At 33.4% G+C, this 12,525-nt stretch overlaps 1 protein-coding gene across 2 annotated transcripts in view; it reads left to right on the top strand.

The window, feature by feature from the left end:
• The window catches only part of LOC106172850 (synaptotagmin-1), a 51,793-nt gene that overhangs the window by 31,517 nt on the left and 7,751 nt on the right, over positions 1 to 12,525 (top strand). Inside the window, exon 10 of one of the 2 annotated variants that reach the window (XM_087016284.1) lies at positions 10,652 to 10,678. The exons of the other annotated variant lie outside the window; for it this stretch is intronic. Coding sequence (XP_086872410.1) covers positions 10,652 to 10,663 — 12 coding nt within the window. The 3' untranslated portion in view covers positions 10,664 to 10,678. Of the gene's footprint in view, positions 1 to 10,651; positions 10,679 to 12,525 lie in introns of those variants that run through there. 2 annotated transcript variants of the gene reach the window in all.

Raw genomic sequence — 12,525 nt, forward strand, 5'->3', positions numbered from 1 at the left:
CCATAACTCATATTTTCCAGAGAGAAGTGAGAAGAAACAAGTGAAGACAGTCAGCTGTGGTGATTTCAAAAGATAACGCCCTTCTCTACCACAAAAAATGGGATTCAATATAATTTCAGGCATTTTGCTGCTGCTGTGCAGCCGGGGAAGCTGCAGACTTCCTCTCTCCATTTTGAAAAGAAAAAAAAGGGGGGATAGATCTAGTGATAAAGACATCAACATGATTTCTCACTTTCTTACATGCAAATGGCAAATGACAGCTCTGACGGTCTGTGGAAGAATCCTCAGGTTCTGTGTCCTATGTGTGCAGTAGTCGCGATAGGAATCTAATTTGAAATTCTAATGGCAGATGAAGTTTCTGATTAAACCAAAATTGATGAAACTAAGTGTCTGTTGATTATCTTTGTTTGTTGTCATCTTTGCTGTCAGAAATATCACAATTCGGGTGCAAAACACTTTGGTGTGATTAATGTCTCTGAAATTTGTCATCTTTTTGAAATCATATGTGATGTGGTGGGTTAAAAACTTTGAAAATACATTTTTTATTTTAGAAACTTTTTGAAGAAGCATAGGCTCCATACTTATGATATGGTATAGCAGTTTTATAGTATTGATATTAGATAGACCTTTGCTGTTATAGTTTTCACTTAATAATTACTTTAAAACAACACAGATATGTTTTAAATGGTAAAATCTGAATACTCAGATGACTAGATTTGCTGTCAAGTTTACCCCAACCCCTAGAAGATGATTTTTTAAAGATGTGAGTTGTGGCGTAATAGATTTGATATTATCTATATCTTCAATGGCAGATTTGTTCTAAATGCACTTGCTAGGACCAGGTGATCCACCAAGAGAGCTACTGAGTGGGGCACCATGTGCTCCTGTTACATAAGGAGTTGCCTCCATAATAACTCACTGTCACCTGCTTTTTTATTTTTCAGAAAAAAGTGAAAGATCAGTCAGCCATCTTTGAAATCATGAATATTTTTACTGTATGAAATAAAGATGCAAAGAGGTATTTGTTCTAATTTTGAATATGAAATAGACGTGAAATTTTTAGCATGATTTTATGTTCTCATTCTAGGAAAAATGCATGTTGTACATTTTGAAATGAAAAACTAAGACAACTGAGAATAATTTCTATTTTCAAAAGAAGTATTTTTTTCAATAATAGTTGATAGTATATAAGTTTGAGACAGAGACAGTGTGTTTTTCATTGTATAATTTGATGAAATTTGATGAAATTATGAGAACGTAGGCAGAACAGAGACAGAAGTTTACTGAAATGCTGAATGAAAATTGCAAGGAAATGAAGACTGCTTCTACAAAACAGAGACAACCCACAAAGATTTAAAACAGAGGCAATCTAACTTAACATGGTCGTACTGAGAGCAAATGGCTGCAGACAGTTTTATGAGCAATTTTGATTTTCCATGGCGTCATATTTGCTCAGGTAGGCCGGGTAGCTCCCTCGTATTCCTATGGCCTTTAGCCCTGGCTGTACATCATTAGCCACCGTTATCAGCCTTTAGATCAGAGGCAGATCCCTTATTTTTGTACACCCCAGCTGCCTCCTGTCGCCCAAAATCAAAATTATTATATACTTTTCATGTTCTGACTGCTCCTCTCTGTTGGGGACTGTTTGGAAGTGCAGCTTTTCTTGGTTTTAGCTTCTGTGTTTTCCTGGAATCCTGCTCTCTTCATTGACTTCTGTTTTTGGTTTGTTTTTAGTTTCTTACTAGATCAGAAAAGCAATCTTAGAAAAGAATAGTACACAACATCAAAAAGGGAAGTAGTTTTAAACTGGGCAAAATAAAAGGCTAACACATTCAAGTGTTCTTCTAAAAGTAGCATTGACAATTTACAAATATGAAAACATTGATGGAGAATATTTTTATTTAGATATGTTTAGGGACAGGTGCTCTTGATATTAATCTAACAGAACTTCTCATGTGAGCTTCCATAAATGGTAAAGTTGAAATAAGAAAAAAATTATCTGAAAAGTGGTGCATTTGAAAAAAGAAAAAAAAAAAAGAAATACATTACACAGTGTGTTGGGAGGGTGTGATGGGGTTGTCTTGTAGAGAAGATGACTACATTTAGAGTACAAGTTTTCTGGAGTGAAAAAAGAAAAAAAATGATAGAAATCCAGAATTAGAAAAGGCAACTAAGTTTAAGATGTAAGGTTAAATGGACTCTTAGAGATCCCAAACTTATTTTTGCATGTTTGAAAGAAATCTTGAATGTCTGAATTTTAAGTGGATACAATGCAGATGTATTGACAGATTAATAAGTAAGATAATATACAAAAATGGAACAAGTCTTTTCAATATTTTTTAATAAAGTTCAAAGTCATAAAAGTGATTAAATCAAACTGCATTTTATATTTGTATTTTTAAGATATATAGCAATGATACAAGTTAGGTAATGGCATTGAAAAGGTTTAGTGTTTGGCCAATCTGTGTAGCCTAAATTTTAAGAGATCTTTTATTTGGATACCTAATAATGATGCAGCCAAAATAACAACCCTGCTGAAAATATGTATTCAAACCATGTATAAAGCTAACTGTAAATATGGACAAAAGAAAATAAATCAATGGAAAATCTCTAAAGGATCATCCAGATTTTTTTTTCTCAACTAACCCCATCTATACGTCTGATCAAATTTATTCTTTTTATTCAAGTCTAGATACTGTACTAGCATTCCATGGTTGTAAAAAGACCCAAAACTTTAATGGAATCACCCAGGTAATTCTGATAGTATGTGATGGTGCAACAATTTTTTATATCAAAATAATTTTTTATGACTTGTTCCCATAAGGTGGCTTGAAAATTCCATGTTTGCAACATTTGAAATACATTAATTGAATAAAAAAGCATGGTAATTGGAGATTATACTTGACTCTTGAAATGAGAGATGTCAATGAATTTAGGTTGTCCTAACCAAAACTAAATGTGTGCATTTTTTTCCTTTCCTTGGATAAATGAGATAAGAAAACTTAACAATGAACATTAAATGGAATACTTATGAAAATGTAATCAAAATGTGTTCTATTGGAATATTTTGTGCCAGTAGTTGTCTGTGCCTTTAACAAACAGAACAAATGCTATCAACAAGTTGCATTTTGATAGCGTCAAGATATGACCATTGGTGAAAAATGCAATTTTGAAAATGAAAAAAACATGAATATCAAGTTTTACCTTATTAATTTAGTCAGTTGAGGTACAGTGATGGTTTTTTAATGTAAAAAGAAATTTTGAAAAGAAATGAAGATAGAGTTTCTCTATTATGATAAAGTCAAGATATTATCATTGTTGAAATAAGAACCTAAACATTTGCAATCATTTAAGAGTAAAAAGAGCCTTTCCAAACAACTGCGTCGGGTATAATAATGCTTATTGCAACCAAGGGACTGCAGTGTTATCTGATGGGGAAGGGTGTTTTTGAAGACGTTTTGTTTTCCCCACAGTGTAATTAATCATTCTGAGTGCATTAGAAATCAACCACAATAGCACGAAGTTTCTAAGATTTTACCACCAGATATTCAGACAATACCTTACAATATTAAAATTCAATACTATAAAAGAAAAAAAAACTTGAAACAAACCTCCCTTTTTGTTAACAAAGGACTTGAATGGTGTTGTTTGACTTGTTGATTATTTTTTAATTTTCCAAGCAAATGACTTGAGTCTCCCCACCAGTAATACTGCCTTATTTGAAAACTTATAAAAGCTTGGATGGAAACTTAGTAAGGTGGTTCTGTGTCCAGGCCTGTTCAGATTACTTATTGAGCAGACTTCTTGTCTCCACGACCAGTGCTCTAATACCCCTGTCAGACATGCTGCACTCACAAAGGTGTGTTGTAATAACCTCTGCGCCAACGAGAGGGAGGAATATTACATCCATAGAGTGGTTTTCTGAATATTTTTTGAATTTTCAAAATAATAGTTATTTTGGGGGTTACTTATGTATTCTTGAGGTCACTTCTTTTTGCAGAAAATGGATTACCTTGCTCAGCCAACTTGGTTAAATGTTTAACTTTTCAACTAGATATTTTTTTCTGACCAAAAAATAAATACTTTTATAAATTTCATTTTACTTTGACTAAAGACATGGTTGCCTTCTGCATAATTTTCTCCGAAGGTGCACTGTAAGATTTTAAAAATGTGAAAAAATTGTACTCTGTAGTTGGCTTGACTTTTATTCATTAAAATCATTCAAATTTTGTTGTTTACAAATGAATTGTTTTGTACCTACAATTATGTGTTCTTTGTCAGGGATGACAGTATTTTTACTTGAATTTTAACATTACTATTTTGATAAATTACACAAATGCCATAAAAGAGATACTTTTAGTAGAACCTTCCTCACTGATAAACATTTGGCATTTAATACAATTTGGTGCATTACATCAAGAGACTGAGAGACTAGATGGGTGTCACTAAAGCATGTTTAACTAAAATTAAAGAAATTAAGACACAAAAGCTGTTACAAGAAAGAGCCATGTACATCAGCCGACAAGAGACATATCCCAATGAATGACTTAATAAGTCCAAATACCAGGGTCTAGGCACCGTATTGGAATCATAATGGATGGTCACTAAAGGGATAATGAGTCAAATTAGCAGATGATATGTCTAAGTCAACAACTCTTTAAAAGGACAACATGAATGTATCCAGAATCTATTTCTTGGGGGAGAAAATTTGATGGAAATACTGAAATTATTATTTTTTTTAATTTGTTTTTACTACAGTAAAATCACATCAGATTGTAACAAGTTACATATGACATTGTAACCATATAAAATTACATTGTAAGAAGTAAACATAACTTTGTAACCAAAGAAAATTACACTGTATCAAGTTACTTAACATTGTAACAAAATAAAATTATTTAGTAATAAGTCACAAGTTTATTTTCATTCTTTCCAAAGTTATCTGACCCATTACCACATTTCACAAATGAAATTTTTAAAGGCATGTTATTAAAAGAAGATACATGATAGCCATATGGATATTGTCAAAGTGAAGATGTACTCTATAACTCTGTATTTTTCATAGGTCAAAGTCCTACTTATGGAATACTTAAGATAATTTTCGTCTAAATAACAGCACAGTGATTTTCTTATAGTATCTTGGGGTTATGACATTGTACCGGATGGGAAGTTTATCTTATAAATCTGATTTTCCATTGTGTTATTGAAATCATGTATATTCTTTACTTTCAAAAATCTTCCTCTTGTAAAAAAAAATAAGTTTTTCAGTGATGACTTAGCCATAGTTCTTCTTTCTCTATATCTCATATAAAATATTTTTACCACAAAATTTCTGGAACATGATTGTCAAACAATAATGTTCAGAAATGATTACAAAGAAAGACTGGTGTTTACCAAGCTGACCTCAGTAGCAGCAGGCAAAGTTAAAGATTCAAATATGTGTGGCAATTTATTGACAAAAACGACTTGAATTATGTACCTGTTAAAACCAAACAGGGCCACTGAAAGCAACTGTTATTACGATGGAAGGAAGGATGAATTTCACCAATATAATTTCGGTGGCTCCATGCACAGTGGGAAGGTGATAGTTAAACTACGGAAACATATTTTTTTCAGGTGGCACGTGGGATACCATGCAGTTCCGCCTAGTCAGCGCTGCTGTAGTAATTTCCCCTACACATATATCTTATCTCCTGCTCTTGATTACAACAATGAAGTCATCTTAGTTAAATCAAAGATACTGTTTAAATTATGATTTCATTACATTTTGGTTAAGCCATTTTCATACTTCACGTCTCTGCAAGACTGCATGGTTTCTTAGCAAGATTGTTTATTGGCGTTGTACTGTCTGAATTCAACTTGGTAGTACTTTGTTTTAATAGAAACTTTGGTGGTAAAAAGTGACTTCTCTTGTTTTAGCTTGGTGTGTGACTAAATATAGTTCAAAATATTGCATTTTTCAACTTTGCTGTTGTTTTTTCTGTCTTTACTTTCCTTGGGCAATTGCCGCTCTCTTGATCTCTCTCTTTTTGCTTACTTTCTCTCTCAGTGTTAGACCTTTACTATTTTCACTATTCTTTTTTTATTTTTTATCTTAGAATTTCTCATATCCATCTTTCTCGAATCATCAATTCCCATGCAATGGTATTTTTCTACTCATGAAGTGAAAGATTGCAGAAAATCATCATTCTTGTTTTTCACACTGAACAAAATCTTTCAGGGAATCTGCCGTACACCCCTCCCACTCCTACCACATGGAATGGCGGACTAAATGGCAGAAATAATTTCTGTCATTTCCCTCAGCCAATCCAGTGTAACATTGTGTAAACCAGCCTTCCCACAGCTGACAGAAACAACTTCAAATTGGCATTATTGTCTTCTATTGATCCAGCCAGGGGGAGAAGCATAATACTGCACAATTATTAGATTATTTCCAGAGTTTCTTGAACTCTTTTGTCTTGGCTTTGTTCTTGCTGGAGTAGATTTCCCTTGGTAATTAATTTGGTAAAAAGTCTATGGAGTTTGTGGTATTCTTTGCCTTCAAGTGTCACCCAGCTTGGATGTTATCACTGAAGTAATGATAGTGTTTGTTATTGTAATTCATTCTGTCTCGTCTGGAGGCATCCTTCAAGATTTTTCAGCAAGTTAAAACTAGGTTCATTTTAGACACTGAATCTCTTTTAGAAAATGGTGGGCCTGTCCTGCACAGCAGCCCCCCTGGTGGTCGAAGGGGAAATTCGATTAGAGCATTGTCTTGGATATTTCATTTCCAATTTCAGTGATAATCACTCTACTCAAATGTGCTGCTTCTGGATCTTAGCAGGGGCTTTTGATTTAGTATCCCATTTATAGAAGCACTAAGTGGTGTGAATTTTACCAAGAGGGTACAATTGATTCAGTAACAGATATAACGCTACCGTCATCGGAGTCAACTACAACCTTGTACGTCCACTGCAAACCTATACACTGGTTTTAAATAGTTTCCTCCGCATAAGATTTTTATCAGAATTTTTTGCACCGATCAATGTCAATTGGGAGTGGCACACTGCTATACAGTTCATGTTGGGAAAAGAAACTGGCTCTTAAATCCAATTAAGCGTAGTGAGAATTGATTTTCATCATTCTTCGTATACTGAAACAGGAGGCAAGGAGAAATAAACAAGAGCTGAGCTTTTAAGTCTAGTTACCATAATCCAAGCAAGCCTTAAGAATACACCCTAAGCTTACTTGAAATCTTCATATGTATGTAGGATAATATTGATATGTGTTTCTTTTATTTTATCAAAATTTCCTGACAGTGATTTGTCTCACTTGAAGCAGGGAGGGCCAATTTAAAAAGTGATGCTTAAAGACAAGTAAGAAAGTCACAAACATTTTAGGCTTTGTGAAGAAGTTTTCATATTATTGTAAAGTGGGTTTTGTGATTGACAAACATAACATGAATTAAATATTGTAACTTCTTTAGTAATAAATAAAAATGCAATCCTTATTAGTTTCATTGGTGTTTTGTTCCATTGATTGATCCCTATGCCTTCTAAAATACTTTATTTATTTGGTTCAAACTTTATGATGAGATATATACATAGTTATGTGAACATTAACTTCACCTTAAAGTAAGGATATTCAGTCCAACAGATGATTTGAAAAATTCATTTTTAAATAAGAGGACTAAAACATTTCTTATTCTGGAATATACTCTAAATTTATTTTTCTTCATTTTAGTTCCTTTACTGTTTACCCATCTGATTCTTCACCCCCAATGTATCAACCCCTTGTTAGTATACATGAAAAGTTTTTAAACATTTAAATAAAAAAGTGTTTACCAATAATGAATATCGAAAATGAAAAAGTGAAGCTTGAATGAAGAACATAACAGCAAAAAAGAAAAAGAAAAAAAATCCTCTAGAAATATATTTTAAAAATAAGAAATTGCCAGTAATGCCTGAATAACTGGTAGTAATATCTTCAGTTCCACGAATTTGTGCCCACCCTCTTGTTTCCCTCCTCCCTTGACCCTAGTAATTGTCCTATCTGTAGCCACTAGAGGGAGATCATAGTTTGGCAGCTCTATAAATGTTTAATTACTGCTGGTAATTGTCCATTAGGCGAGGGATTGCTCCAGTCAGATCCAATTGAAGCTGTCAGGGGCAATTTTTCACTCTCCTCTGAGTTGCTCCAATGTTGTTTTTTACTCTTACTCCCCAGGTACTATCTTAACTGTCTGCTGCAGTTCACTGGACATGAAGGCAGCAACAGTTAAAAGTTCTGTCTGTTTTGACCTTGGAAGGTTTGGTGAAATTATGTTTATTTTCTAAATTTGAATTTATATATATTTCCTTGTTTTTGTTTTTTCTTTTTTTCTGATTGTGTGCATTTTGTTGTTATTTTGTTTAGAATTTTGGTGAGTGATGGTGCAAAGCAGAAGATGTTTTTAAAGCTTTTACAAATTTCATTGACATGACTGAAAATGAAATGTGTTTAAGTTTAATTGATTAATCAGATAATATTTAAACTTAAGTGAATAAAGGTTTGATCATATTATTTAACCAGCAGGTAGGAGTTCCTTGAAGAATAATGGTCACATTGCAGGTATTTTTGGGTGACTCGACTTTTAAAACATAAGTATCAGTTTGACCAGAGAAATGTGACATCAGCACCTTATATTCTAATTTCAAAAACTTTGACAAAAACTTTCTGTCCTGGTTGGAAACAAGCACCAAATCAATGGATAACAGCAGATTTTATCACTTGTCATCAAAATGGGTTTCTAATTTAAAAAAAGCCATAACAACAGGGTGGGGTTTTTCTCTCATCCACCCCCCAATCATCCAGTACAACCTGGCCACAGGTACCTCCCCTGTCTCCATGTTACAGTGTACTCCATACACCAATTAGTAGTTACATTTTTTTTTTATCAAATTCCATGGATTTAGGAACCTTGCCATAATAATTACAACCCCCCCCCCCCGTCTGGAGCCCTGTGTTAAGAGAGCAGCCCATACCCCCCCCCCCCCCCCCCCCCCCCCCCCCCCCCCCCCCCCCGCCGTCACTGCTTTGATTGTCAGGTTAGTAAAACAAATGAGTTCCCTTCATCAAAAAAACACCTGATACTTGTGCAAGTTGGTGAACCTTGTTCTTTGTAATTCATTCTTTATTTTTTGTTTGTGTATTGGCCTGTTGAGAGCAAGCGGGGCCAGCTCAATGTACTATTACTCTGCTCTGACTCTACTGGTGGGGAAGACTGTTGTGGTTCTTCATAATACCACTTTTAGTCAAAAAATTCTTACTTAGTAAATCTGTAGATTTAAAAAATATGAAGATTCACTTGTGATGGTTTTCTCTTAATATTACAAAGACAGTTATGGATTTTACTAGATAAAAGTAAAGAACATAAAAGTACTGATTTTTTCTATAACCTAAGATTCTTAAAAACTAGTTCAGAAAGTAACATAAAATCTTAACTATTTATTTATTTTTGCTATATAAGTATCAAGTATCCTGTTCCCTTAAAAACCATCAAGCATATTTTCCTCGTTGTCTCTTTGATGTTATTTTCATCCTTAAAATTTGTCAATCGCCTTAAAAAACAATTCACACTCTACCTCTAATGACATACCAATTAAACCAAATACTTCCTCAACATACATTGGTTTTTTTTTTAATTCCCAAACAAAAAAAAATGAATAATTTTGGTCACCACAAATACCTCACAAAGAAAAATATATGGTTTCTTATCTTAGTTTTAAGGACATTATACAAGTGCAATAACAAAAAGGCTGTGGTTATAGTGAATTGTATAAAACAATTATCAAATAGTTCACGTAGCACTTACTATATTTCTGAATGAAGGGTAATTTGTTCATGTCATGGATAGGAAGATTATAAGTATAATTAGCAACAAGATTATTTTGTTGGGGTGTGTTGTTTAAAAAATGAATGTAATAGCTTAGAAAGATGGAAATATGTATATGTCAGGTAAATAGGAATGACTGACAGGGTTATTAATTGCACTAAAGCTACTATTATTTACAAAAAAGTCAGACAACCACAAAATGACTCTCTAGTTTGCCCACTGGGCTTTTCATGATGAGAAATGGCTATTCTAAAGCAAGATGTTTTCCATTATTTGAAATTTATAGTGATAGTTTTATCCATTAGCAAAATAATATTGAAAAAGAAAATAAGCAACAAATCTGAGAACATATTTCATGATAATTTGATGGACAACATCATCCATTTTTAAACTTAAGGATAAAAAATTGCCCCACTTTCTTCCAAAACTGTGTAAAAATGATCCACTTTACTCATATATATATATATATATATATATATATATATATATATATATATATATATATATATATATATATATATATATATATACCTAGTTATTACAAAAGGAAAATGGGTTCAAAATACATATGATGAGGTGAAGAATTGACTCACAGCCTTATTTTTATATTTGGGCTTGAAGGATAGATTTGGTAAATTATAGCATTTGGAATCATCTCATGTATACTTTGGTGGAGAATCCAATACCTATGGTTAGTCTTTCAACCAGACGCTATGAGTAATTTCTAACTATCCTTTTTTATTTGTTCATTTATTTTTATAATCATTATTCTACTATTTTCCCTATTTTTATTTGGAGGTAAGGAGTTAATTTGATTGGCTTCATCACAGGGGGATAGATGCTTCCATAACAACAAGATAAAAAATGGTGGTGAGACCAATGTTTATGATACTTAGCACTGTGTACTTATACAGCATTTATAGAGAACACTGTACTGTCATGGCATTATTTCTGCTAATGTATTCACTGTAACAGAGAGAGGAGGGGAGGCATTTCTTCTTTTATTTTATACATATTTTTTTTTAATTGATGATTTTATTTGGAGAAAAGAAATTTATATCTGTTAATGAGAGAAATTTTTAAAATAACAAAACAAAAAAAAAAAAAAGGGAGGAAGGGGGGTCCATGTATTTCTGTCTGGTTTCTCTCCAAAAATCCACCCCACAATGCCTGCCAGATTAATTTTTTTTTTTTTTTAGAAATAAGGGTGGGTCCCTGACGGTAGCTGTCTGGTCCACGGGTCCCAGTACCTTCTGGTGCTTGGTAAGAGGCCGACTGCCGCCCCTGTGTGGTTTCTCAAAGGTCAGAGGTTGGCTGCTAATGGCGCTATCGTGGAGGCGAGTGGAACAATGTCATACATGACGCGGCTGGCTGGATGCGAGGATGGCGGTATTGCCTGACTGATGGTGCTTTCCTGGCTGTCAGTGTGAGGGTGAGGTTAGGTAAGACTCCAGACTGGAGATTGAATAAACTAGAAGTGGGAGGAAGACCTTGATCCTTTTACTAAAATACATCTCCCACAGGTCTGCCACAGGCTCTCATTAGTGAAATTTCTGGAATATCTTTTTTCTTTTTCATCAGAAATTTTTGAAAAGAATCCAGGTTCAATTAACTTTGGGAGGTATATCACAGTGAAAAGTATTTTATTTAGTGAAATACATTCCCATTTTATTTTATCTTTGCCCATCTAAAGTGTGATTTTGAAAGCATTGCTCAGTCTCTTTTAACAAAATTTTATATTAATTATAGATAAAAAAATGAATAAGTTTTTATGAAAACAAAATAAAAATATCAAATTCAGAAAGAGTAAAAAAAATAAATTCCATATTTCTACAAGGAGACATGCAGAGAATACAATGTAAAGTATTGATTAATTTGGCTGCCAACTCTTCCCAAAAATGTTAATTCCCCCTCCTGTCAGTGGCAAAACATCATGTGAAGAACAGGTGTCTTTTTCTTATCCGTGTGTTGTCATTTGTTCTAATATGTCATTTAAGAGTCCTCCAACAAGTAAGCTGCATGTTTTTGCTCCCATTATTTCACCATATTCAAACAAATGAGTCGTGGAAAGAGTGCAGTCCACATTAGATCCGTATCTGGCATGTATTTACATGTTTATAACATGCTGAGCTGGGTTTACATGCATCTCCTATTTTAACATCAATTTAAATGTTTTCTTCGCTGGTATATCTGTAGACAGTAAAGCCTTGGTCACTCTGCTGGGGGGGTGGGGGGGTGGGGGGGGGATGGGTCAACACGACCCCCCCCCTTCACTGGACAGTCTCTTGATGTCCAAGGACAGTTTAAGTTAACATCTTGTCTTGTATAATCATGTTTCAATGCACCCAGTCGTAGAGTTTTTTAATGTAGATTAAAAGCTTTGCTTCAATTTATTTTGAAATGTTCTTTTTAAGCACCATAATTTGTCAGATAAATTAATGTAGTGAGTGCAAAATACAATGTGACCTTGAAAGATTATTGCAAGTGACTGAATATGTAAATGAAAAATGTCCATACAATTTTTTTTTAAATTTGCATCTTTAGTTCTATTCTTTAGCATTACGACATCCCAAAAATGCAAAAAAAAAAAAAAAAGAAAAAAAAAATTTGATTTGTATCTTTCTCTTTCCAATTTTCGTCTTGGAAGGGAAAAGTAGTTCTGAATATTTCAT

Source organism: Lingula anatina, chromosome 6, assembly GCF_051362555.1.
Source record: "Lingula anatina isolate TDL-2025a chromosome 6, LinAna3.0, whole genome shotgun sequence".
In the NCBI taxonomy this organism is placed as follows: Eukaryota; Metazoa; Brachiopoda; class Lingulata; order Lingulida; family Lingulidae; genus Lingula; species Lingula anatina.